Raw genomic sequence first — 25,370 nt, forward strand, 5'->3', positions numbered from 1 at the left:
GAAAGAGTAAGAGAAAGTAAAAAAAAAGCCAGAATAGGAGGCAGGAAGAAGAGCAAGACAATTCCATTTAAAACATGGGCATCAGACTCACCAATGGTGCTGGAGCTTCCAATATTATCAGCCAATGGCAAACTGCAGTAAGCCCTGTGCCATGAACACAACTGGGCCCCTTCCTTGGCTGAGGGATACATAAAAGATTCCCACTGAAAACAGACAGGTTTTCCTAGGGCATTTGGATCTTGTTAAAGGGGCAAATCAAAGCCTAATGCTGTTTTAAAAACCAAAGGGGTTACATATAAGGAAAGAGCACCAAATATGGAGGTTAAAGTGTTAGAGGGAAGGGAAGAGCAGTACCAAGAAATAGAGGGAAGCAGAGGTCAATGAGAAGCAGTAACACAAAGAGGCAGATGGAGACACACGCCACACTACTGTTTGTCCTTTCTGGAGAATAGTACTGCTTTATTGAAAGACTTAGCAAGCAGAACTGCCTGAGTAACAGAACTCCGGAGGACAATAAAATTAGCATTTTATATAACTATATAACAGTTTCTTCATCGGAGAGCAGGAGCGGCCATCCTCCTTTCCACAGCCAAGCACTCCCTGTATTGGCTTTCTATAGGCACAGAGAGACTATTATCGCTCACCCTGTGGTTCCCAAAAACAAGTGCCAACTGCCGAAAACAGACTGCAGGGGTACAGCGCCATTTAGAGAAACTTGCCCTGTCACCCCATCACATTGTCCACGAATGCAGGACTTATACCCTTTATAAAGTTCCAATCTGTATATTCCCCAAATGAATATTCTCCACCTGCAGCGTCTCAAACTGAATGTCCTGTACGCTAATTGTGCTGCCCTCTGGAAAGATTTCAACGGTTTCAATAATGGGAATAGTTTCTACGGTTTCCAGTATGGCCACAGTGCTAGAGAGGTCGGCAGGCTGAGACTCCGGTTCCTGTAGCTGCACTTGCTGCTCTCGGTGGAGTTTTCGATGTTTCCACAAATTAGAGAAGGAGCGATAGGCTCTGCCACAGTCAGGACATGAGTGGGGCCTCTCCCCAGTATGGATGCGTTTATGTTCGGAGAGACGCACAGCTATTGTGAATGCTTTCCCACACACGTCACACTTGAAGGGCTTTTCACCTGTGTGCAGCCTTCGGTGGTCTTTCAAGTGGGTTGACTGTCTAAAGGCTTTACCACAATCTGGGCAAGGGTATGGCCGCTCGCCGGTATGGATCCTGCGGTGCACTTGAAGGGACGTTTCGGTGCTAAATGTTTTGTGGCAATCTGAGCACTCCAAGTTTTTTCCCCCTCCCCCTTTCAGTTTGTTGCGGGGTAGTACTGGCGTGCCCTTCCCAGAACTGACATTGCTTCTTTTATTTCCAGAATGCTGAGCAGCAACGTGGGTATTAAGGTGGGCATCTGAAGTAACTTTCTTACCGCATATAGGGCACTCTAATTTTTCACCTCCTCCATCTCCTGCTTTACTGCAGCGGTGATCCTGTAATCTTTGTACGCTGGGGAAATTTGTTCCGCACTCCCGGCATCGATGTGGCTCTTCGCCACGATGCCCTAACTGGTGCACTTCAAGCAGCCTTTTAAGAAGGAAGGAAAGCCCGCAGTCCTGGCACTTATAAGGATACTCTCCTGTATGGTGGTACTGGTGCAAGAGCAGGCGGTAAGGGCGGTGAAAATTAATACCGCACTCATTGCATTTATATAGATAGGCCTGCCCATGCACATACTGGTGCTGCTGCAACGTAGACGACTGACTGAATGCCTTTCCGCAGAGCTGGCATTTATAAGGCTTCTCTCCAGTATGGGTAAGTCGGTGTCGCAGCAGGTTGGCTTGAGAGTTGAAAGATTTGCTGCACACTGTGCAGGAATAGGGCCTCTCTCCTGTGTGTGTTAGCATGTGAGTGCGCAGGTGGGAGCCTTTCTTAAAATGCTTCCCACAAGTAGGGCATTTATGTCTTCTCTCTAGGGCATGCACAAACCGCTGGTGACGCAAAAACTGGGAAAGCAAAGGGAAATCCTTCCCACATGGGTCACAGTGGAAGTTTCCAGCAGGACTTGGCGCTATGCTGTTAACAGTTTTCTTCTCCTCCACTGCGCCAGTATCAGGCTGTTTGCTGCTATGGACACGACGGTGGTACAAGAATCTTGTCATATTCAAAAAGGTCAGGCCGCATTCACAAGTAAAGAGAGGATTGGCCAAGTGAGAACGGCGATGATTCAGTAGGACAGCCTCACTTACAAAGGCAAGACCACAATCCACACAAAGGTAACGAGACTCACTACGGTGGGATTTCAGGTGCTCACCCACCTCTGGGTAGGTAGGGAAGACTTTGCTGCAGAGCGGACAGCTGAAGGGACCGTTCTGATGGGAAATTTGATGCTCTTCAAGGTCCTTGGTAGTCTGAAAAGTCTCACTGCAATCACCACAGGAAAATACAGGTTCTCTGTCAACTGTCCAACTATCTTGCTCTGCTTGCTCTCCCTCAGGCTGCACCAGCAATTCTTTATTCTCCGCCTGATAGTCAGTGCAAGTATTTCCCTGATTTATGATTGGTTCTTTTTCTTGCCCATTCAGAGACAGTTGTGGAGTTTGGTCAAGATGACTGTTTGTGTCTGAAATGCGTTCCTGCCCAGAAAAATGTGTCCCTTGGTGTTCCAAAAATTCTCCTGGTGTCTGAAATAGCTGAGTGCACTCAGAGCACTTATAAAGCAAAAGCTCCATGGCACAGTCCTCCCCTGCACCCTCATTCTTTTTATATGAGTGCTCCAGATCCACCAGCACCTGAGTGTGGGACACAGAAGCAGATGATGGCGTGGACACATGGAAATGCGGATCCCCAGTTACAAGGTGGACCTCACTGGGTACTGCAGGGGCACACATAAGCTGGAGTCCATCCTCAATAACATGGTCGTCTGTCTGGAGCACTATCTTGGAATGTGAAACATCCTGCACTTGCATGTGAGTGTAACGGTGTGCCATCCACACATCCTGACTATTAAACAAAGCTTTGCATTCTGGGCATTCATAGTGAATCTCACTCCGTGTAGGGCGCTTGGGCTTTTGGATTTCATTCTGAGTGGGGTGTAGCTCTTGGTGGGCAAGCAAATCTTCTGGAGTCCTCAAGAGCAGCCCACACTCCAGGCACTGGTATTGGTTCTCCAGAGAGTTGACCCCTACTATTTGATACTGAGGCTCCTGCAAGGCTGCAGCATGGCTTTGCTGGTGCTCAAGGGCTTCTTCTAGGCTGGGATACTCTTCTCCACACTCTGAACACACATACCGGTGCTCTACATACAAAACTGTCTCTTCTGAATCAGTCATTCCCGCATCTCCACTAAAAGTCTTCTGCACAGACAAACTGCCAAAAGAAAAAGAGAAACAACATTTTAGCCATAAACCCCTTGACAGCCAGAGTGAGAAACAGCTAAAGGGCTATAGGGCAGATAGTCCTACATTACTGCAAGAGGCAATACATGACACTGCTACACACTCAAGCAAGGGTCCCCAAAGTCTGGGTGTGTTCTGTTTAGACACCAGATATTGGTAAACATTCCTTCTGTTTTTCTGTTTTCCTTGTTTAATTTTGTTTGTTTGAAAATGCAAAATAAAAACCTTTTAAAAAAACATTCCTTCTGTTTTATATATCTGGGGTTTCTACATTATAGAACTGAGAGGCTCAGCCCAATAGAGGGGGAGTCGTGGGTAGGTAAACAATAAAATTATGAAGTTATACAAAATTCAAATATCTCCTGGAGGAAAATATTTAGCCATGGAAGCGGATTCAAATTCTTCAGAAGACAGGGCTGCCCCTTTCCACCACCATATTTGCCTTAGCTACTGAATCATTGGCCACACTAATTAGAGAAGCCAACCAAATTAAGGGCTTGACATATGGCACCACCATAAAAAATGTCACTTTGTGCTGACGACCTACTAATATACTTGGTAGATCCCAAAGAGTTATTAGCCAACTTTACTTAAAACGGTGGACCACTTTGGTCAATTCTCGGCATAGGAATTAAACTGTGGCAAATCATTGTTGCTTCCTATAGATTATTTTCTCCTACCACCCCCCCCTCCCCGACATCCCCCTGAAACAGGTAACCTCCTTCAAATACTTAGGCGTTCTTGAAAATTCTATTACCCTTCATATGGAATAATAAATCACCAAAAGTGGCTTGGGAATAATTGACAGCTCCATATAGCACCAGAGACTTAGCCCTCCTAAACCTGTATTTGTATTTTATCTTGCCTTGCAACTGTATTATTTGCACTGGTGCTTCCTCCCAGATCTATACAATTCAAATTGGCTTCTACAAACGTTAATTTCGGAATCCATAGACGACCTTCAAAATTTCCCATACTGCCACATCAATGACATTGGCACTCTGCCCCCCACATTGCTTACCCCGCACAAAGCGTGGCAAATGGACATAAAGCTCCTGGGCAACTCTCTGCTCTCTTCTAAACTCCCTTTATGGGGCAAGTCACACTTAAACCACTGGAATAGGACTGAACTATCTTGGGGATCTTGCCCTAGACACAGGCTTTCTCCACCAGGAAATCTCCCAAAAATACATCTAACACCATATTTACAGTCACACACACATTCAGAGCTCAGTTCTCATAACTCCAACCAACAGTACAAGTCACTCCCTTAGAAGATACTTTACACTTACTGGAGGCCTCTTAACTGATTTTGAGGAAATACCAGACACAATACCAGATTACAATGTACAAATGGGTGCTGGCAATACCAGACACAAGTCACAAGGACTGGGAGGCAGCAACAGAGAACTATTATTTTTTAAAATCCACCAAAGATAAACTTATTCAATATAAAATTCTACAGTAGATCTATACTACCCCCATCAGAGATTTTAAAATGGGGAGAAGTATAGATGACTCCTGCCCCAAGTACGGACAAGAAAACGCAATATTTTTCCATATGATATGGTCATGCCCACCAATAGCTAAATTTTGGTAAAGCATCATTAATATCCTGGTAAATTACTTGGAGTTCCCTCATATATTATCACCTAAAATCTGCCTCCTGGGCATTTTGGGTGTTATTATTCCAATCAACTATGCCCACAACCGATACCGACCACTGTTATCCTACTCTAAGAAAGATATTGCGATGCACTGGATATGGGCTACCCTCCCCTCCTCATGGCAACTACTGGTCAATAAGGCAATACCACTTTTTAAACACACTTCAGGTTAGGGGTACACAGACTAAATCTGAACTAATCTGGTCATCGTGGTTGGACTCAAGGCATTAGTAATGTTATAGTACTATTCTTTGTACCACCCTGTACCTAATATAGTATGTACTAAACAATTTATACCTTCTCCAGTGGTGTTGATGTACAATGAATAGACCTGGAAACTGTGGCTTGTTAGGTTGTTTTGCTTTTTGTACTACAAAACAATAAAAAAAAAAAAACTCTTAGGGTTACAGTAAGAATGATGCAGATGTTAATTGGTGTATGATGTCACTGTTCTATTACCTTAAGTTATGACACGTAATAGATGCCCTCACCAGCAATACTCTCTTGTGGAGGCAGCTTTGCAAAGATCAACAGATGGATACTGTAAGACAGTGGATTTGGGAGAAAATAAGATATTGTTAAAGATTTGTAAGACATATATTGATGACACTGATACCATCCCCAGCAATGTCTGTGAGATCCTTAACATCTATGTGAGCATTCTCTAATCATTAGGGTGAAGACACACGGAGCTACTAGTAGCAGCTACTTGTCATGGCTACAAAAACAGACAATGCTGATCATTTACTGATAACTGTCTCTGTGTGGGTTTCAGCAGAGGCAATTCTCAGTATTGTCTATGGCAGGGTATTTTTGGCGTTTAGTAGCAGTGACAAGTAGCTGCGACTAGTAGCTCAGTGTGTCTTCACTCTTAAAGGGGCAGTATAAAGTGTAAGTTCAATAAACAGGGCTTGTGCTTATTGCTTAAATTTATAAATATATATATAAAAGTTACATCTTAAATCCAATTCCACAGTTTTCACAAGGTCCATTGAAAAGACCTGTGCATAAACAAATCCCTCACTTCCCTAACCTGCAGCCTGTTAGGTTTTAAGATAAGGAGCAGCTCATTATACAGAGGGCTTCTCAATGGACCGGTTTAACCACCTTGTAAGAAGCAGGAAGTTGCAGGGGAAAATCAAAACCCATACCCCACAAGCTAATCAGTAAAACTACACACTGATGGCTTCACTGGATGTGTGTGGCCCTTGCCCATGTAGAAGCTTCAGCCAGTAACACAAAAGACGCAGCATCATTCAACAGAAGTCAGCGTATGGGTACTGATCCTGGCAGTTGGATGAAGAGACAGAAAATGTAGTAGGTATGACAGCAGTTTCTCTCTCTAGCCTCTGAAGGAGCCAGTCTTGCCTGCTAGAACCTTCCTAATTTGTCAGTTTTAATATGACTTTCAACAGCAACAATGTGTTGGGCATCGCTGATTCATTGTGTCTCCAATGGATTCATGACACTGCTTTCTGGTTTGGGCTTATGGCACACCAAGCAGCTGCTGCACCAGAGGAGAACTGCCACCTCAGGGGTCCTTCTGCCCTGGGGTGGCCCCACCCACTCTAAAGTTTTTTATGTCAGAAGGGGCTGCAATAATGCTCTCTGCACTTGATAAGCCAAAATTCCAGCTAAAAAAAGTGTAATTTCCACTCTTAAAGGAGAAGGAAAGGCTAATAAAGAGTTAATCCCAAGCTGCAGGCATACCTTCAGTTCTCTCAATAGTGCCTTTAAGTCTCCCCATATTTCTCCTGTTCAGATGATCAGAAGCCAAACAGGAAGAAAAAACACTGAGCTGTGTAAAGAAAGATCCCATAATGCCTCGCTCCTGCACAGACAACCAGACCAAGTGAACATGCTCAGTTAGTTAGACTATGGGGCTGATTTACTAATCCACGAACGCTCTTGAATGCTCCGAGCGACTTTTTCATACGCCGCACGACTTTTCCATACGCTTGTGAGACTTTTTCGTAGGCTTGCGCAAAAAAATCGGAAAGGTTTTCCCACTGCTTTCAATCGTTCCATACGAAAATCTTGTGACGTTCGGATCGCCAATACGATATTATTACGATTTTTTCGTAAGCATTTTCGTGATATTTGCGATCTTCAGAAATTATTGTATCCAATCCGAATTTTTCCCATTTGGGAGTCAAACTCGTGTTTTAATGAATCGGCCCCTATGAGTCAGCTTCCTGCCGATTGGCTCAGATCCACATTCCCAAGGGGTGGGAGTGAGTTCTTAGCATTCTTGAGGGAGGGGGGAGCAGCAGAGAGCAGCAAGCAGAAAGCTGCATGTCTCTGGCAGAGGAAAACAGACACAACTAATCTTTTGACAGAGAACTCAGTGCAGCATTTCTGTGAGTGCTTATGGCTTGTATTTCCATAGACCTTTCTGATAAAGCTTACTTAGTTTTTACCTTTCCTTCTCCTTTATGGGCTGTGAAAGATGGGGAGATTAGTCGCCACCCATCAAAACTCCCCTGTCGCGGGCGACTAATCTCCCCGAAAGGCCATCCCACCGGCTATAATGTAACTTGCAGACGAGGGGAAACTTCGGCGATTTTGGCGCCCACTATGTCATCCCACCAGTGATTTGCAGTCTAGCCGGTGGGAATGGCATTTCGGGGAGATTTGTCGCGTTGCCACTAATCTCCCCGTGTGTCACAGCCCTAAGGTACCAGGAGCACCCTTTGCCGACCCTGGTAACCAGCCGGGCGCTGCCGCGGGATACTTAACCTGCCTCATGTAAGGGGCATATAAACACAACTTCTATATACCGCCAATGACAGCCTCAGGCCATAGTAGAACCAAGGAGTTGATTTTCAGAGCATGCCTGGTGGCCCCATAATCCTGATAGCTATGTGCCATTAATATCACTTGGTATTTCTGGGATATCAGGATTCTTATACTCAGAGGGAAAAGGCACTGTCCCCAAACCCTATGTACCGCCTAATAAACATTTCTGCCCCTTTCTGCACCGCTGGTTCTGTCTCCTGAGACAATGTAGCATTAGCCAGCCGATTGCCAATACTGCCAGGCTGGAGGAACTCGTTACCCACAGAGCTGCAATAGTCACATGTAGCAGTGAAGGGAAAGACGGACAGCGCTTCCAGTTGCATTTGCAGTCCCTTATGAAAGCCATGTGAAACGTGATATTAGTGCAGTGATAGGGTTTATATTTGCTTTGCACAGGCAAAAAAAGAAAAACAAATTCCTACCGCCCAACAGTCCCGAGTTTCATAGCCCTGCCGCCCGAAGTCCCGGATCGCCGTTCACATGCCCAGCACCTCAGCAGCTCAGCAGCCAACTCGCCCACAGGCCAACTCGCCCACAGGCCTGTCACACTCTCGCGAGAAGAGAGTGTGACGTCACTCCCATGCCGTATATAAGCGCAGTGACGCGGCACGTACAAGCCTGGGGCTGACGGAGTTCAAGCGTAATCCGCCAGTCTGGGCAGTGTGTGCGGGCCCCAGGCCTCTCCTCTGCTTACAGTACCTGCCTCTGTATTGGTTCTGCTCGCCAGCGGTCCCAATTCCACCAGAGGCTCCATTAGCAATAGTTGACTAAAAGTACAATTCATTTATTTGTTGGTCTTTCTAACTTCTTATAGGAAACTAATAAAATAATACATTTGGTCGCGGCTCATATATTTACAAAGTGCTAAGTGTTATCAGTCCGAAGCATTTCAAATAATATGTCCTGTGCTTGTACTACAAAAGAGGAGTTAAAATTCCCCCATTTTGTAACAACCATGTCCAAAATCAATGGCTCTTCCACATTTACAGCTTGACACACCTATTGCATCTAAACTTCCCTACCAAAGGTGTCATTTAAACATATAATTTGTCGCATCAACTTTACTTTGCCTCAACATAGAGCACTACTTCCTAAAGATTTCTTCTATGTTTAAAAACCATAGGAACAACATTATCTACCTCGTTATTGAGTTTATTCTTAGAAACAAATACAAGTCTCTTTGTTTTTTTAATAATAATATTGTAAGTGCCGTAGATATATATTTTTTTGCAAACTTGTAGTCAGTGCAATACACTGGGACACAATTAAAAATGGCAATAATAATAATAATATTCTTTGCTTTTTTCCATCACCCATATTGTAGTTATTCTAAAACTTGTAATCCCTAAATAAAAATTGTCATAAAGTTATACCTACCTTTAACCTACAGGCTTTATTTGCCATTTAATTTTTTTTTTTATCTACTTATTTTTTGGCTTTTATCATATGCAAACAAAAAGATACAAATTAAATATGTAATTACATAAACATGTAATACAACATGTTACTTTAACTTGTACATTGTCTTTTATATTACACAGTCTAATTCTAATAAACTTCTCTGATTCTTATATAAAGCTACATCTGGTAACCTAAACACTGGTATATGCATTATACTGTGATTTATAGGACTACAGTATGATTCCTTTCTCTTTTCCAAAAGAAAAAAGAACACTGGAAAGTGATCGGATCAGGCGGTGAAAAATACAGAAGAGGAGTGAATATTTGGGATCAATGCTGTGTAGATAAAAAATATGGTCCATTCTTGCGTAAACAGAGTTGGATGTGAATTAAACATGTAATCCAATCTAAGTGGATGTTGTTCTCGCCAAACATCTGCAACTTGAAGATTTGATAAACACCCTCTAATAACTTTGGCTGCTACACTATCCACATACACATGGTCCAATCATTTAGAATTATCTAAAGTGGGGGACAGGAATAAATTAGTATTTCCTTCTAAAAGTAGTTTGCTCAACAAAGATGTTGCTGTTGATTTGGAGAGTGGTAACTTACTAATGTTATTAATGTATCTTTTCAATTCACCTTCTAAAATTAGATACCTGCCTTCTGAATCAGTAATTTGTTTGAGGAGATAAAAATGTAATCCTTTGCAAAAGCAAATAGTTATGCCTTTAGTTTTAGAAAGGGAAGTGGCTAGATAAAAGTTTGATGTTAATAGGTGTTACCAATGTTAAATTAGGCAGAGAAAAGCATTTCCTAAACAAACATATCTGATAAAACCATCATTGTAAAAATAGGTTTAAACCTAAAAATAATATTTTGAGGGATGTAGAATCCCAAGGTGACCTTAAAAGGGGGACCGGGATGGCCCATTTCATTCTAGGGGGGAAATTGTGGCATGACCATAAATGGATCTGGGCCTTTATAAAATGTAAAGCTTGGAAATACTAACAAGCTTTAATAAAAATAGCTTCAGTCATTAGAAAGTAACTATTTTAGAATTGTTAAATGCAATGATGCTGCTGATCCATGAGGCAAACACTATGCTTGGTAGAGCATTGTGGTAGAGGGGATTGTGGTGGAGAATGATTAGCTGACTGTTATGATCTTGGTGATTGTGGGGTATGTTAGTTTGTACTTGTTACTCGTACTAGTTTATTAGTTGAAGCTTTTTGTTAGTCTGATCAAGTTGAGAGTATTCAAAGATTCTTCTAAAGTCAAATAGGAAAGTTGCCTGCCATTGTAAGAAAATATCAATTTTAGGGGAAAGCCCCACTTGCGGATCTTTCGGGACTGCAATTTAATGAGTGGGTTTGAAAGCCCTATGGGGGACTAGTGTTTGTGGAAGCAGGTTTGCTAATAATTGGACTGGGAGACCTTGAAATTTGAGTATTTGTGCATCTCTGGATGCTCTCATGATAGCCTGTTTGGTGGTAATGTAGTTTCAATATGATGTCTCACAGCTTATCAATATTGGGGGGGTTTAGCCAAAGATCAATGGTTTTGGTCGATATGCAGAAACTGAGATGGTAGATTTGGCACAAGAGTGGCTAACTATTACTTTATTTCTGTCTCCAGTTTTTTAAAGGATTCTGGGATTCCTCGTATTCTTATATTATCAAAACGGGAACCGTTCTACAAGTCTTCTAGTTTCAGTTGAAGATAGAACTTGTTGTTGAAGCTGAGATCTATTTCCTGAGGTATTCTGCAGATTGTACCGAGCCACCAGATTGCTTTTTCAAAAATGCATCTATTGGTTTGGTAGGTATTAAGGGGTGAGATTTTACATCCTTTTCTGATCGGTCCATTATTGAAGGGTATATCAGTTAAATATATAGAAAGGTGTTTTAGCCCTTTGGTGTGTTTGTGATCTCCAAAAGAATATTAAGTAATGCGATAGTCTGAGAACAAAAACAGTAGTCCCAGGAAATATCCAGAGGTAATTTTAACTGCACAGTTGTATAAAGTCACAAATCCAGGAAAATGCAGAACTATGAAGCCTTCTAGTGGTTAAAAAGCAAAACTGCAAAAGCATTAATGCATTACAGTCCTATCAAAAATCTAAAATACTAAAAATATTTTCTCCTTTTCCAAGCTGTCTACTTGTTTATGTTGCCCAAATCTAGAAAAGGTAGATTAAATCTCCATGTTCATATTCACTGACATGTAAAGAGATTAATTGTAGAAGAGATTTATCAAAAATATAGTTGGTAATGATTGTTTTGGGGTGCAAATTGGTTGTAAATTGTAGATTGAGCCTCCAAGTAGTAGTAAATAAAGTCTTTGGGCTCTGGTGGAGCAAAGGAGATTCTATTAAATCACAGTGGGGGTCTATTAATGTGTAATTTCAAGCAATAAATAGGTTAGGCATTTTTATATGCAAAAGATATCTAAGCTTTCTGTGTTAAATCAATCTACCCACCAGACAGCCAAACCTGCAACCAGTTGGGTCCAAGAAATTCCCAGCACCAGGTAGAGAATGGATCAGTGGGAGACCACTGCAGTTCTGGTGAGTTGTGTCTTAGGCCTCAACATGATTGGGGTTGGTGACAAAATACACCCCTATCAAAGTAGAAACTTTCTGGTAATTGGTTTATTAAACTTTTAAAGTAGCCTCAAAATCCAATATCTGAAAGCAAAGGGTATCCTAAACCTTTCAGTTACCAGTTACTGAATATACCCATGGCTCAACAATATTGTTGTTACCTGATAGAGTTTTCAAACCTCACTCATGAATCCCCATTCAGGTATCAGTTAAGGGTGCTGTAATTTAAGCCAATAGGTTGCTGGCTCAGTAAGAAGCATTTGATATGACAGCCAGTGTTGACCAATCTATGGCCAGCTTTTAATGCATCAGTGCAAACCACAACAATTACAGCTGGTTGAGAAATCCAAATCCAGTTAGCCATGAAAATCTGCTTATATCGGGCTTAAATAAATACAGGTCGGGTATTTTTAATAGTGTGTGCTGTTCTGTGTGATCACTAGACTTATTTTGTTGTAGGATGTGTGTTTTATATGTGAACTATAGCTCTCTTCAGTTAGGTTACCAAACTGGTGTATTATTAAAGAAAGTTATATGAACCTCATCTCCACTCTGCTCTTCTCTATGAACCCTAAGGCATTATCTGAGGTCGGTTCATACATTGCAACTAGTGGTGCTGAGCAAGCTAAAAACTGACATCTTAACATTCAGAAATCAATCTCTGCCCTTCAGAGCAGGCAAAAGAGACAGAAAAGTAAAGAATGGAAGGCTCAAAGCAGAAAGTGTGATTCACATCAAAGGAAGGCTCATTCTGAGAAAGTCATGTGGTCAGATGAGACCAAAGTAGAACTTTTTGGTCTAAACTTCACCCGCCGTGTTTGGAGGAAAAATAAGGATGAGTTGCATCCCAAGAACACCATCCCTACTGTGAAGCATGGGGATGGTAACATCATGCTTTGGGGGTGCTTTTCTACAAAGGGGACAGGACGACTGCATTGTATTAAGGAGAGGATGAATGTGTATTGTGAGATTTTGAGCAACAACCTCCTTCCCTCAGTCAGAGCATTGAAGATGGGTCATGGCTGGGTCTTCTAACATGACAATGACCCGAAGCACACAGCCAGATTAACCAAGGAGTGGCTCCGTAAGAGGCATATCAAGGTTCTGGAGTGGCCTAGCCAGTCTCCAGACCTAAATCCAATAAAAAATCTTTTGAGGGAGCCGAAACTCTGTGTTGCTCAGTGACAGCCCCGAATCCTGACAGATCTAGAGGAGATCTGTGTGGAGGAGTGGGCCAAAATCCCTGTTGCAGTGTGTGCAAACCTGGTCAAGAACTACAGGAAACGCTTGACCTCTGTAATTTCAAACAAAGGCTTCTGTACCAAATATTAACACTGATTTTCTCAGGTGTTCAAATACTTATGTGCAGCAGTGCAATACAAATACATTCTTAAAAAATCATACAATGTGATTTCCTGAATTTTTTTTTTAATGCTGTCTCTCACAGTGGGAATGCACCTACAATGTGAATTTCAAACCCCTCCATGATTTCTAAGTGGGAGAACTTGCAAAATCACAAGGTGTTCAAATACTTATGTTCCTCACTGTAAGCAGAAGGAGTCACCTTGGAGTTCCATGACCTGTATATGTTCATGGAACTATTCAGTAATTTCCTTATATTTTAAAATATTCCATCCACCTACTGACTACAAAACTACAAAAACCTATAGACCTGGTTCCACCACTAGCACCAGCAGAGCCAGCCTTAGGCATGTGTACCTGTGTGGCTGCATAGGGCTCATTATCTCACAATGTGCTAGACTAATGGGCTTATTTATCAATTTTCGAGTTTGTGAATTCGAGACATGAATATGGCTTGCCTTTGCCTAGGACAACTCCCATTGACTTCTACTTGAACTGAAAAAATATTGTAATCAAACTTTTATTTTTCTTTTACACAATTTTTGTGGTTTTAAATTATTATTTGAAAGGGTAGTTTACCTTTAACTTAACTTTAACTATGCTACGTCTTATTCTTGACATCTTTTCAATATCTCTTAATTTTCTTGTTTACATTTTTTATTGTTTTTAAATTATTTGCCATCTTTGTGCAGCTCTTTTCAGCTTGCTAATGGGGGTCCCTAACCGTGGCAGCCAGAAAATGTTACTGTTATTGTTACTTTTTATAACTTATCTCCAGTCTTACCTTAGCAACAAGGAAGTGCACCCCAACTAAATAAAGCACAAAAGTTACAAAATGAAAACCAATTATAAATTGTCTTAGAATATCACTGTCTATATCATATTAAAATTGCAATAAACCAATATAACATGGCAGAATTAGATAATCACTTTCTCTTTAAAGGGAAGGTAAACCTGGCACCAAACTCTTTTTATTGTCCTCTCAGGCTCACCAAAGTAGGCAGATGCAACTAAATTACTGTTGCTATGATATAACTGAAGATAACTGGCTTACCAGCATCAGAAAACAGATGCCTGGCTGTAGTTGTGCTTTTATTGACAATGCATACCTGCCAACATTTCAAAAATGTAAAGAGGCACAAAAAGAAATGGCGTTGATAGCACAGAGAAATTTTCTGACCACGCCCATTTTTGCAACCATACTCCCTAAATGCCACTCCCATTTTACAAAAATTGGCAGGTTATTTAAAGTTTGAACACATTTCTGGGGGTTTTGGGGTCGTTTTATGTGTTATTACAGTTTTGCTTAAAAAAGTGAAATTGCTCTTTAAGCAAGTCTCAGTTCCCCCAAGAGACCTGTTTAGCTTATTAGTTACAATTGTATCTAAGTGCAGGTGTGGCTTGTTAATTTTTCTAGGCTCTCTGCCAAAAGCTACTTATTTAATTAAGTTTGAGAAACTTTGTATCTTTTTTGGCATTCAGTGCAGGAGATCAAAGAGAAATGAGGGACTTTTATATAAGAATCCGGCACTGTGGGCTGAGCTGCTAAAATCAGGACTGTCCTGCGAAAATCAGGACAGTTGGGAGGTATGGCAATGGTATAAACAAAGACCAGGTACCCGGGTGCACACAGAGCAGGTTACATTGTTATTGGACTGTCCTCTTGTCTTAATTAGGCTTGCGGTCCCAGAGATTTTGTAAATTATATTTGTACTAGACAAAATCCAAGCCTGTTGCTGGTATATGGCCTAAGCCTGCTTCAGACTTCTTGTCTGATATAGACAGTGACATTCTAAGACAATTTGCAAATGGTCTTTTCCCTCTCCTGTTTGGAATGAAATTCTTTATCTGGTTGCTAAGGTCAAATTTTAACCTAAAAACCAGGCAACGGCTGGAAAATGAATAGAGAGGGCCTGCATAGAAAGATAAGTAACACAAAGTAAGAATAACAATAAAACTCTAGCCTCTCAGGGAAACATTGTTTTATTTGCAGGGGTCAGTGCCCCAGACAGCGTATTTAGTTGGAAGTGGTTAGATCTTATTTAAGAATATGTGAATGCACACCTAAAAGAGGCAATTCCAGTTAATCTAGCATACTTACCTGTATCTGATATAAAACACACACAGATCACACATATAACAGAGTACAAAAGCATTTGGCAAGGACCATGATTTAAGATATGTTTAATAGCTTTTTCAAATGTAGGCCTAGAGGCCTAACTCAGAACAGAACAACGACAAATACCACAGAATATACAATACACATTGCTTTCTTTAGGGGCTAGAACATTCACCGAGGAACGGGCGCTGCAGCGATTCTCAGGGTGCAGTAAACAGAGCCGAGAGGGAAAGCAGCTTTTGGATTTACAAATTAAAAAAATTTAAAAAATCACCATGGCTGCTGTTCTTCAGCCCCCCCACCCCCGCAAAACCCAAAACAACGTTTAAATAAATATTTTATACATTAAATGTTTTAAGAAATCCAAAAACTGCTTTTCACATTGATGTCAAGAAAAGGAATTTGTTCAAAAACAGATTATAGGTCAGGCAGCACAGTTATCCCTTTTGCTGCTTCTAGGCCTGTGCAATGCTTCGCGATGCCGGTGCCTTTGGCAGTAAAGGGGTTAAATTATCAGGTATCCACCCTCATCTAGTGCCACTGATACATTTGCACGCACTTGCCCAGTTATGGGTCTCATTAAACTGACCAGATTATTATTTTTTAGGAGAGAATGTACACATGCTGGGTATAATTTTTTGGCACTTCCCTAGGCACCGTTAATAACAAGGTCTCTTTCTTTTCTTCAGTCACTTTTCTATACATTACTGTTATGACACATATCAATAAGCAAGTTGATGCAACGCTGGAAACAATCACTAAGGGACAAGCTAGCCATAGGAAACAGGGTTTGTAGGTATGCCTACACTGACAGTACAAACTTAGTATGGGGATATCTTTGGTAATAATGCTTGTTACTGAGTGTAATGTGGGTATAGTCTATAGTAATAATGTTTGTTACTGAGTGTAACGTGGGTATAGCCTATAGTAATAATGTTTGTTACTGGGTGTAACGTGGGTATAGCCTATAGTAATAATGTTTGTTACTGGGTGTATAGACTTATGGGAAGATTTATCAAAATGTGAGTTTAGAACTTAATACATAAAAACCCACTTTCTATTCATTCCTATGGGATTTTTAGAAGCGTATTAATCAAATGGTGAGTTCTAACTTTCAACCATTGATAAATACGCTTCTAAAAACCCCATAGGAATGAATAGCACATGGGTGGGTTTTTATTTATTAAACTCTAAACTCACATTTTTATAGGTCTGCCACTTAGCATGTGTGATGTGGGTAAAGCCTAATGTAATAATGCTGTCACTGGACTAGACTTATGTTTATGTGGTAGTAGCCGAGAGAAACAATGCTTTTGTAAACAGGGAATTGTTTATGGCTAAAGTTCTATTAAAGTGTTGTGTAGGCTGTATATGTGCACCATGAGTATAACATCTATAACTTGTGGTTATTATTGTATGTATAGTAAGTCTAACCTAAGTTTAATGTCTGGCTTGTCATTGGGTACATATGTAATCTAATGCATAACTCCAGTGCTTGTCATCCAGTTACAGTACCCATGCACACCAATTGTATGTGCTTAGTATGTTGCCTGGAATAATCTATGAAACTATAGGTGATGAAGGTGAATGGTACATGCAGTCTGGGTCTAATTAAGAAAGCAGCCAATGTCACTATAGATTTAGTAAGTATAACCTTTCCATATGTTATGGCACCAGTGTTGCTGTTGTATATACAGACTTAAGTTGCGTAACATGGGTATAGTGTATAGTACCAGTGTCTGTCTACAGGAATAATATATTGAACTAGTGTATAGATTTATCAAATGTAACCTGATTATGATGTATTGTACCAGTGCAAATCACTCAGTGTATGTTACCTGGGCAAAATATATGTTACCAATGTATATCAATCAGGGTATAAATTTAGTAGATGCAAATTGGCTATAATCACATGACAAATAATTGTCCTACAGTGTATAGAATTGTTTGGGGTGATTTACTCTTTGGTCTGAGAAATGTTGACCCCTGCCAAGCAAAGACAGCATGTTTACTCAAACTTGTGTAACATTAGGGAAGAAGTGAGGAGTGGTGGGTTAAGTACCAACATCTCTCACTCAATATAATCACTTCGGCCTTTGCATTTTTGACTGCTACATTATAATTAAATCACATTGGTAAATCAATTTAGCAACATTGATCTAAAAATATGCCTTGGTGTATCATCTCTTATCTACTGAATGTGTAATTTCATATGTAATCAGAGTGTGCTTTTGCCTGCAGAATGAAATCCATGTGTCCCTGTGTATAAGGTGCAGTCAGTTTATCACCAACTACTATTGTATACTAGCAATATAGATGCATATAGCTTGTAATAAGATTAATAAAGGTTTTAGATTTACCAAATGTCCAACTACTTTGATCCTGCACGTAACTGGCATTAGGGAATAAGGATTTAGATGGGTGGCAGTGCTCAGGGCTGCTGCCGAGCAAAACTTAACACTATAACCCCATTAAAAAGAATGTTTTTTCAAAGCAGCCTGATTTCACTGGGCACATCAAAAGATATTTGGGTGGTGGCTCTTAAGTGGAAATGGAAACATATCTACAAACAGAGGTTGGTAAAAGGTCCCTAATTTTGTGTATTAATGCTTATAATTTAAGGTCAAGCATGATCTGGCATTCAGATCAATTCAAAACATTCACATCTGTCATTAACAATTTTACATTTTTAATTCCTGAATGTAAGGCCATGGGGGCAATATTGTTGCTACTAAATGACACCAGTATATGGATATTGTATCAACAGAAAAGAGAAAATCAACATGGCTTATTATTTGCAGATTCTATTGCAATCTCAAACCCACATTTGCCATGCAGTTGGTACATTAATAGAGAAAAGGTGTTTGTGCTTCACTTCATGATCTGTGAGTAAACAATCCAAGTGTACAGGATAATGCTCCTCTCTCAAACTGGTCTGTGTGTTATGCTATGGCCTTGTTTCCTGCCTGCATCAGTGCATTGCAACCATTGCATTAGGTTAGCACTAATATTGTAGGTAAAATGTAATGCGCATGTATGTGCTTTGTATATTATTTGTGTGTTGCTTCACAGGCAATGCACCCCCTCAAACTGTGCTGCCCATTACTCTGGAATGTAGAAAGCAGCAAAGACTGAGCTCTGCATTCCCCTATGGTGCAACAATATCCCTGCTACCTTACAACTGGTTGTGTGCTCAAGTGTGTACCCAGTGAAACTGAATTTGGCCCTCTATAAGGGGAATTATATGTATGCATATGCTCAGAGCTATGCTCCACAGTTATCAAGGGAGCCATAGCGATGGATTTCCTGCCTTACTGCATGCTGTGTTGTCTCAGTTGCTTATGTTTATATTGTTATGGTAGTGGCAAAGTTAAACTCTATCTAGAAAGGAAAATATGTTAGGCGCTTGCATGTGGTTTCAAGCATGGTGTCCCATAAATATATTTTTTCATTTAGACTTACTGTTGAACTCTAGAAACCCATTGGATTTTAACAGGTTGGCACAAAAAGACACTAAAATATAATGATCCCCTATGTACTTCCCATCCCACCAGATTAAAGGGCATTAGACAACTGATGGAAAAACAACGTGCACTTTTACACCCCAGTATTTGCCCACGACAACCAATCACCATAAAACTCCTACCAGTCAACTGCAATAATACTAATGAAAGCAGACATTTGATTGGCTGCTGAAAATTAATGTTTCTTAGTTGTGCTTTTTTGTAGCAACTGAAGATGGGGGGCTGGTGGACAACATGGCCCGATGAATCTAAGGGGTATTTCACATTCTGTGACAGCCAACATGTTGCAGCTTGAGTGTGACCTGACAGCCAGTCATGTATTTCATTTTCAAAGTGTTAAAAATGTGATCGACATTAAAATCACAAGACACCATTGTGTGATTCACATTTCCACATGTCCGCTCTACAAAGCTGCTTGTGAGAACGAGGTCAATATTTATCGAGGAATCTAGAGAGCATATATTTGTTGAAATTGCGATTTACCGCAAAACAAAATGCTTATATTGGAGTTAAACCAGGGTTATTCTCTTGTTTGGCAGTATAACAATCAATAATTTGCATCATCAGCATCTGTAGCACAGTGATACAGTTTAGCCTAAGCCAGAATTGTTTCTAGATATAATCCGTGGAAAGGCCCGTCCTGTTATTGGGGAAAGCAATTCAGTGATGTAATTTATTTTCTCCAAATATATTCTGCTTTTACCATTTTGCTTGGCCTGCCAAATTGAAAGGGCTCAGATGATTCTGCAGCAGAATACAGATAAATCATTATTACATTATTATAGAATTCTGAATGAAGGACTAACATTCCATAGCTACCTCCTTATTGGAAATTAGATTCATGGGTCACTCAGAAGTCAATTAAATATCATTCATCATAAATAAGGTAAACAGGAACTGCTTTATGAAGTCAAATAGGCTTACAATTACAGCAAACCGTATGGCTTTCCAGTGACAGTCTAACTATATAGTAGCTAATTATGAGCGAGGCAGTAGGTAATGCACAAGTTATATTATTATATTAAAGGTCTGATTCTACAGTATCTGCCCTCTGGAACAGTCGAGCTCAGTCAATTAAAAAGGGAAATATGCCCTTATAACCAGTGTTAATTATCTATTTCTTTACACTAAAGGGCAATTAAAAGCTCAATGAAATATGACCTTATTTAAAAAGTTTTAGGGCACATTGCTGCTGTGCAACCTATTGCAGCAACCCTGTATCAGGTAAGTTAAAGCCCCCAGACTTCCTTTCAGCAATCCTCTAATGTACCCTCCATCTCCTCCATGCCGCTGGGGTCTGTATGTGCACTGAGCTGCCCCAGAGTGCACTGCAGCCATGGGCCAGCACAATGTGCCTTAAAGGACTATAAGCAAAGAATCATTACATTTGGAGGGATTTAACTTAACTGTGGGAAATGGTCACCTGAGACTTATTAAGTGAGGTCATATTTAGTTAAGACCTTTAGTTTCCCTTTAACTGCTCCACAAAAATTCACAAAATGCATCAGTATGGTATTATATACACACACACATATATATATAGATCTCTAAGGGTGGCCTCCTCCTATGAAATATGCATAGCACAAAGTATGTTTCAATGCATATACAGAGCTGATAACCCATTTCTACGGCTGCATCAAACTGCTCAGCCATTAGATAACCTGCATATGGGAATATTTCATGCTAAAAGGGTTAACTGGCAGTACAGTATGAGGGCACAGCTACATTTATTAACAGTACAGTCCATCTCTGCATTTGCGTATCTAGGGCTCCCCTTTCTGCTATTTTTAACTACAAACACATCTGGCATTCTTAAAAACCGAAAAAGGTTTTCGGTATGTGTTTCTCATGAGTTTTCCCTTTAATATAGCCACATATAGAAACCCCAAGCATGATTGGTAGTTTCCATATTGCTTGCTTTGACTGAGGCACTCTCCTTATACTTCAAGGGAACAACACTATTATACTACCAAAGCAGAAAGTGCTGTTAAATTACAGTCTTTAGCAAGACATGTATTCATATTATTGTATGTATAAAAAAAGAATGGTTTATACCTTCATACTTTACAGGCTGTTAAGTAAGATTAGCTCAGTTAAAGTGGTACAGATATTGTTGAACTGAAACTCATATATATATATATATATATATATATAATTGGGTTCCATATATTCCAAGATGGAAGTCAATTAGTTTCTTTTAATGTTTAACAGGAGCTTCGTGTTCTATAACTATAAATTAAGTAAAAGTATGCATCTCTATTTCCATAATAAGCATAAGCCAAACTATGGTGCCAGTGACATATTGGCATATCTTACAATTTTGGTATATCAGATATTAACTTTTTTGGAAATTACCAGCTGTTTGTTTCTCCTTATGTGCATAATTTATGGCCTGACCCATAATAAACTAGTAGGTGGTATTTAGTGGAAGCACAGTATTTTTAAGAAACGTTAGGAACTGGTCAATATTATCAGATGTGCTAAATTGTGACATATGTATGGGTGTAGCCATTCAATCACAGCTCCCAATAGCCAGCGTATCTGAGAGAATGATGGCAGTTATAGTTTTTAACAGATGAACGCATAATAATGGGAACAGTATACACCTATGTTCAACATGTGATGACAGATTGGGCTTGCAATGAAGATTTGTTCTGCCTATTCTGTTATTATTATTATGTGACAATGGATGTTTGTTTTTTATCATTACAGCCACCCCAATAAGACTATGCCTTTCACTAAAACTCTACAATAGGTTTAACTAGGAAGGGGAATCTGATTAGATACCCTTACCTCCTCCACAAATTGATCTGAAAACCAAGTAGGTGGAAGAAATATATGGTGGAAGAAAAAACTACAAATAAGCTGACAGGCAGAAGGCATTTTCAGTAAAAGCAATGATGGGGTTCATATTGAACACGGGCATATGTATACCAATGTGTTTATAGTAAAAACATATAGTTATACCGAGAAGTCTGCTTATATGATATGTAAGTATATAAATGATCTTTCTCTTGTATACCTATAAATAAGTGCCAAAGAATCAGCAACAATTAAAGGGCTTCTATCACTGTTCTTATAATATATTACAATTGGTGTTACTGTTCTGCTGCTGCTTAGGCAGAAACATTGTTTTAGGAGGCAATACAATCCCTAGTATAGATGGGCCACATGTAGTTCATATTTCATGGCATTTTGTTCAATGTTATAATTCACCTCCACTAAAATAAGGGTTATTTGACCATATATTATTTTTATATAGTGTGTGTCTGTTTGAATCTTCATGTGTACACAAGAAGAGGGAATGATGTATAAGGGATGAACAAACTGTGGCGTTACAGAAGTTGCTGAACTACAATTCTGGAAATAGTAGTTTAGTGACATCTGGAGGGCCACAGGTTGCCCATGCCTTAGTTATACAGTAGGTTGTGGCATTCAAGTTCAGTACTTGCTCTGCTGCCCTTCAGAAATGGTATACATACCCTAATAACCCTTCTACTTTAACAACATCTCACTGCCCTGGGCTAGTTGGTAGGGCCACAACTTTGCATCTGTGTCAGACTGGGCCCCCTACAGTGCACCAGAGAAACTAATATTGCAAACCCATTGTCACAAACATTAGAAGCAGTAAGTGGTAAATGATACTGGTGTAACTATAATTGAAATAAGTATGGTGTTAAGGAACTTTTCTTAGGGTGGAGCTGCCAAAGCTCTATGTCTTGGGCCCGGTGGGCAATTCTCTGGTGTGCTGACAGGCCAGTCTGACCCTGCTTTGAATCTACATCCAACACAACTCATCCCATGCCCACCCTCGCCATTTTTTTTTTATAAAAAGCCACAGGCTTTTAACAAATTGTTGGGCAAAAAGAAGTCAACCCCTTCATTGCCACAGGCTGTTTTGCAATGGAGGGGCAAACCTCTCCTGCAGGTAACAGGTTATGCAATTTCAAATAGCGTTTTGTAACATGTTCCCTTTCACAGTATTTTCTTTTCTTTTTCCCCTGATTTAATTTTGTCCGTCACTTCTAAAGCTAAAGCTAAAATGAGATCCACGTCCCTTTCAGAAAGTTCAAAGTTTACACTTCCAAAATAGAACAGAAAAAAAAGGGAAAAAAAAGAAATTGAAAAAAGGAGAGTTTCATTTTTGGTCTTTTCTCCTTTTTTTGTTTTTTCTCTACATTTATCCCTTGCTCAGATAGGTCCTCCTTTTGGTGCGGTAATTTTTGGTATGCTGTCAGTTCCCCCTCATTTCATTGGTGCTTTCTCTGAAGTTAAATAGTTTATCTGTATTTTATTTAATCCTTTGGCACAGAAGAGAAACTTGTTTTTCTTTTTTTTTTGTTAAAAAAACCCACATAGAAAATTAAAAAAACAAAAAATGGAAAAAAATTATAATGAAGGATTTCTTTTTTAAAGAGGCCATTAAAGCTTGGATGGAGGGCTGGAGGGATAAGCGGACCTCCTCACACCTCACCGGAATTTAAAATTTTTGGTTTCAACAAGACTCTCCTTGAGTTTCTTCTATATATCGGCTTCTTCGTATGAGGTATATAAGACAGAGAAAGACGCAATCCTGCAGCCCTTACCCTTTCGTCGCCTTTTTTATTGTCCGTGGGAGTCAGGGTGCAGAAGGAGGGGGAACATGAAATATTTTTGGTAACACTATTCATTGTTATATTCCATTCTTTGCCAGAGCTCAGAGTCTGTACTTTGGCACAGCATCGGCAAAGAACTAAGTTTTTTATTTGGTATTTCCATCATGTGTATTTTGGTTTCACTTTTTGGTTTGAAAAAAAAAAATTTTTTTTTTGTCCATCCATGGAGACATGTGATCCTGAAAATCTATCCCATGAGAAAAAAAAAACTAAAAAGGAATTTTGGCAGCATAAATAAATAAATATAAAATAAAAAAAGGCAATGGGGGTGCAGTTAGGAAATATACAAAGCCTATATGCTATTGTGCACAGCAAGAGTTAAAAAATATATATAAATATTAATACTGGAAAAATGATGTAAAAGGGGAAAGGAAAATTTCGCTTTTCGTAAATGAGATCTATGAGCAACAACAAAAATAAGCATCCGGGGAGAGGTGGGAGAACAATAGAAGCAGATAGAATTTTCCGTTTGCTTAGCAGAAAAATAAAAGCCTGCTACTAACATGTCAAACTGATACTTAAAAAACAAAATCATATTTCTGTGAAAATAATCATAGATATTTTTTGCAGGGGGAGGGGTTTATAAAGTAGGAAGGCTATTTAAAGCAGTAAGCTGAGTTCATTACTGGTGAGACATAAGCAAAATAAAGGTTCCGAATAAACTATGGTTTTTTTCTAAATTGACTTTTGGACAATACACAAATACACAGAATTACTCTGAGGTTCTAGAAATATGATAGGCTTTGGATAAAGCTGTTGTTTTGGTTTTTGGTGTAGGTGAAAGAGTGTTATGAATGAGGTGGGAGGGCTCTTATTCAACCTTAATTTCCCACAACTCATCCATACACCCCAACCCATAAGTGGTCTCTTTCCCCGCAGTGGATAAAGGAGTTTCCTTTCCTAGTATCCATTCCACTCCCAACACTGTTACAGGGGAGTGAAGAAAAAGAGGAGGATGGGAGAGGGTGGAGTAACCCCAACCCCCTCCCCATTTCAGTTTTCATCCCCCAACTCATCCTGTTAATGGTAACAAAAAAATGGCACATAGCTCAATAGAAACAACAAGAGAGCAGGGAGCTCAGTCTTTTATGAAATCCTTTGGTTGAGGAGAACACAATGTACCCCAGAGAGGTTAGCACATTTTTGGTTTTTCTGCAGTATTTCCGAGGTTTGAAATGTTTTTGTTCTTATTTGGTTTAAAATTCTTTTTGGTTCTTCTTTTTTTTTTTTGGTTCCATCACCCCACTCCACGCATATTTTGTCTTCAGTGGGGGAAGGGAAAAGAGGCAGCGCCCCTAAAATACACTCAAGCCTCTCCCCCCAATGTATCCAAGAGCCACCAAGCTGGTGTAGGCTTAGCGTGGGTGCTGGTGGGTGTTCAAAAGGAAGAGTGTGTTCTTCACTCACTTTCCCCACCATTCTGGGAGCTTCCAGGGCTGGGCTGGAAGGTAGGGACAGCAGCCTCTACAGAGGATGTGGTAGAAGAAGGGGAGAGGCTAGGGGTTCCACCAGCAGAAGATATGCGTGCCAGGCTGGAGCTGATGAGGGGGAGACCCCCTGGGTTCAGAAAGAGTGGAGGGCTCACCAGGCCGGGGGTGCTGGAACCGCCGGCTAGAAGTAGGCCTCCACTGCAATCAAGTCCGGAGAGAGGCAGAGAGCCACCACTGGTCAGAGCTAGGGAGGAAAGAAAGATAGAGAAATTATGAGACAAGAATATAGATCTGAATGCTGTCAGATCTCTCTTTGTATGACAAATCCTACTCTGAATTGACTTCTCAGTGACATTTTTATTTCAAACTTAAAATTGTTTTTTCTTAATGTGACATTGTTT

The 25,370-nt window shown here is 40.1% G+C and overlaps 2 protein-coding genes across 4 annotated transcripts in view; both read right to left on the reverse strand.

Annotated features, from left to right (window-relative positions):
- Window positions 1-360: 360 nt before the first annotated feature.
- znf574 (zinc finger protein 574) lies at window positions 361-8,437 on the reverse strand. Of its 2 annotated transcripts, XM_012966357.3 has the most exons (4): window positions 8,293-8,437; window positions 5,531-5,612; window positions 5,369-5,441; window positions 361-3,375 (listed from the first exon to the last, which is right to left on the reverse strand). In XM_012966357.3, the coding sequence occupies exon 4, from the start codon at window positions 3,336-3,338 to the stop codon at window positions 765-767; it is 2,574 nt and encodes an 857-aa protein (XP_012821811.1). In that variant the 5' UTR covers window positions 3,339-3,375; window positions 5,369-5,441; window positions 5,531-5,612; window positions 8,293-8,437; the 3' UTR covers window positions 361-764. The 2 variants fall into 2 exon arrangements, with proteins under 2 accessions (XP_012821811.1, NP_001004843.1); NM_001004843.1 differs by lacking the exon at window positions 5,369-5,441 and having other exon boundaries at window positions 432-3,375; window positions 8,293-8,398.
- A 6,968-nt stretch (window positions 8,438-15,405) lies between these two features.
- The window catches only part of pou2f2 (POU class 2 homeobox 2), a 68,158-nt gene continuing 58,193 nt past the window's right edge, over window positions 15,406-25,370 (reverse strand). For both annotated transcript variants that reach the window (XM_002936399.5, XM_004916256.4), the window contains one exon: window positions 15,406-25,213. In XM_002936399.5, coding sequence (XP_002936445.2) covers window positions 24,939-25,213 — 275 coding nt within the window. In that variant the 3' untranslated portion in view covers window positions 15,406-24,938. The remainder of the gene's footprint in view (window positions 25,214-25,370) is intronic.

Source organism: Xenopus tropicalis, chromosome 7 (genome assembly GCF_000004195.4).
Source record: "Xenopus tropicalis strain Nigerian chromosome 7, UCB_Xtro_10.0, whole genome shotgun sequence".
NCBI lineage: Eukaryota > Metazoa > Chordata > Amphibia > Anura > Pipidae > Xenopus > Xenopus tropicalis.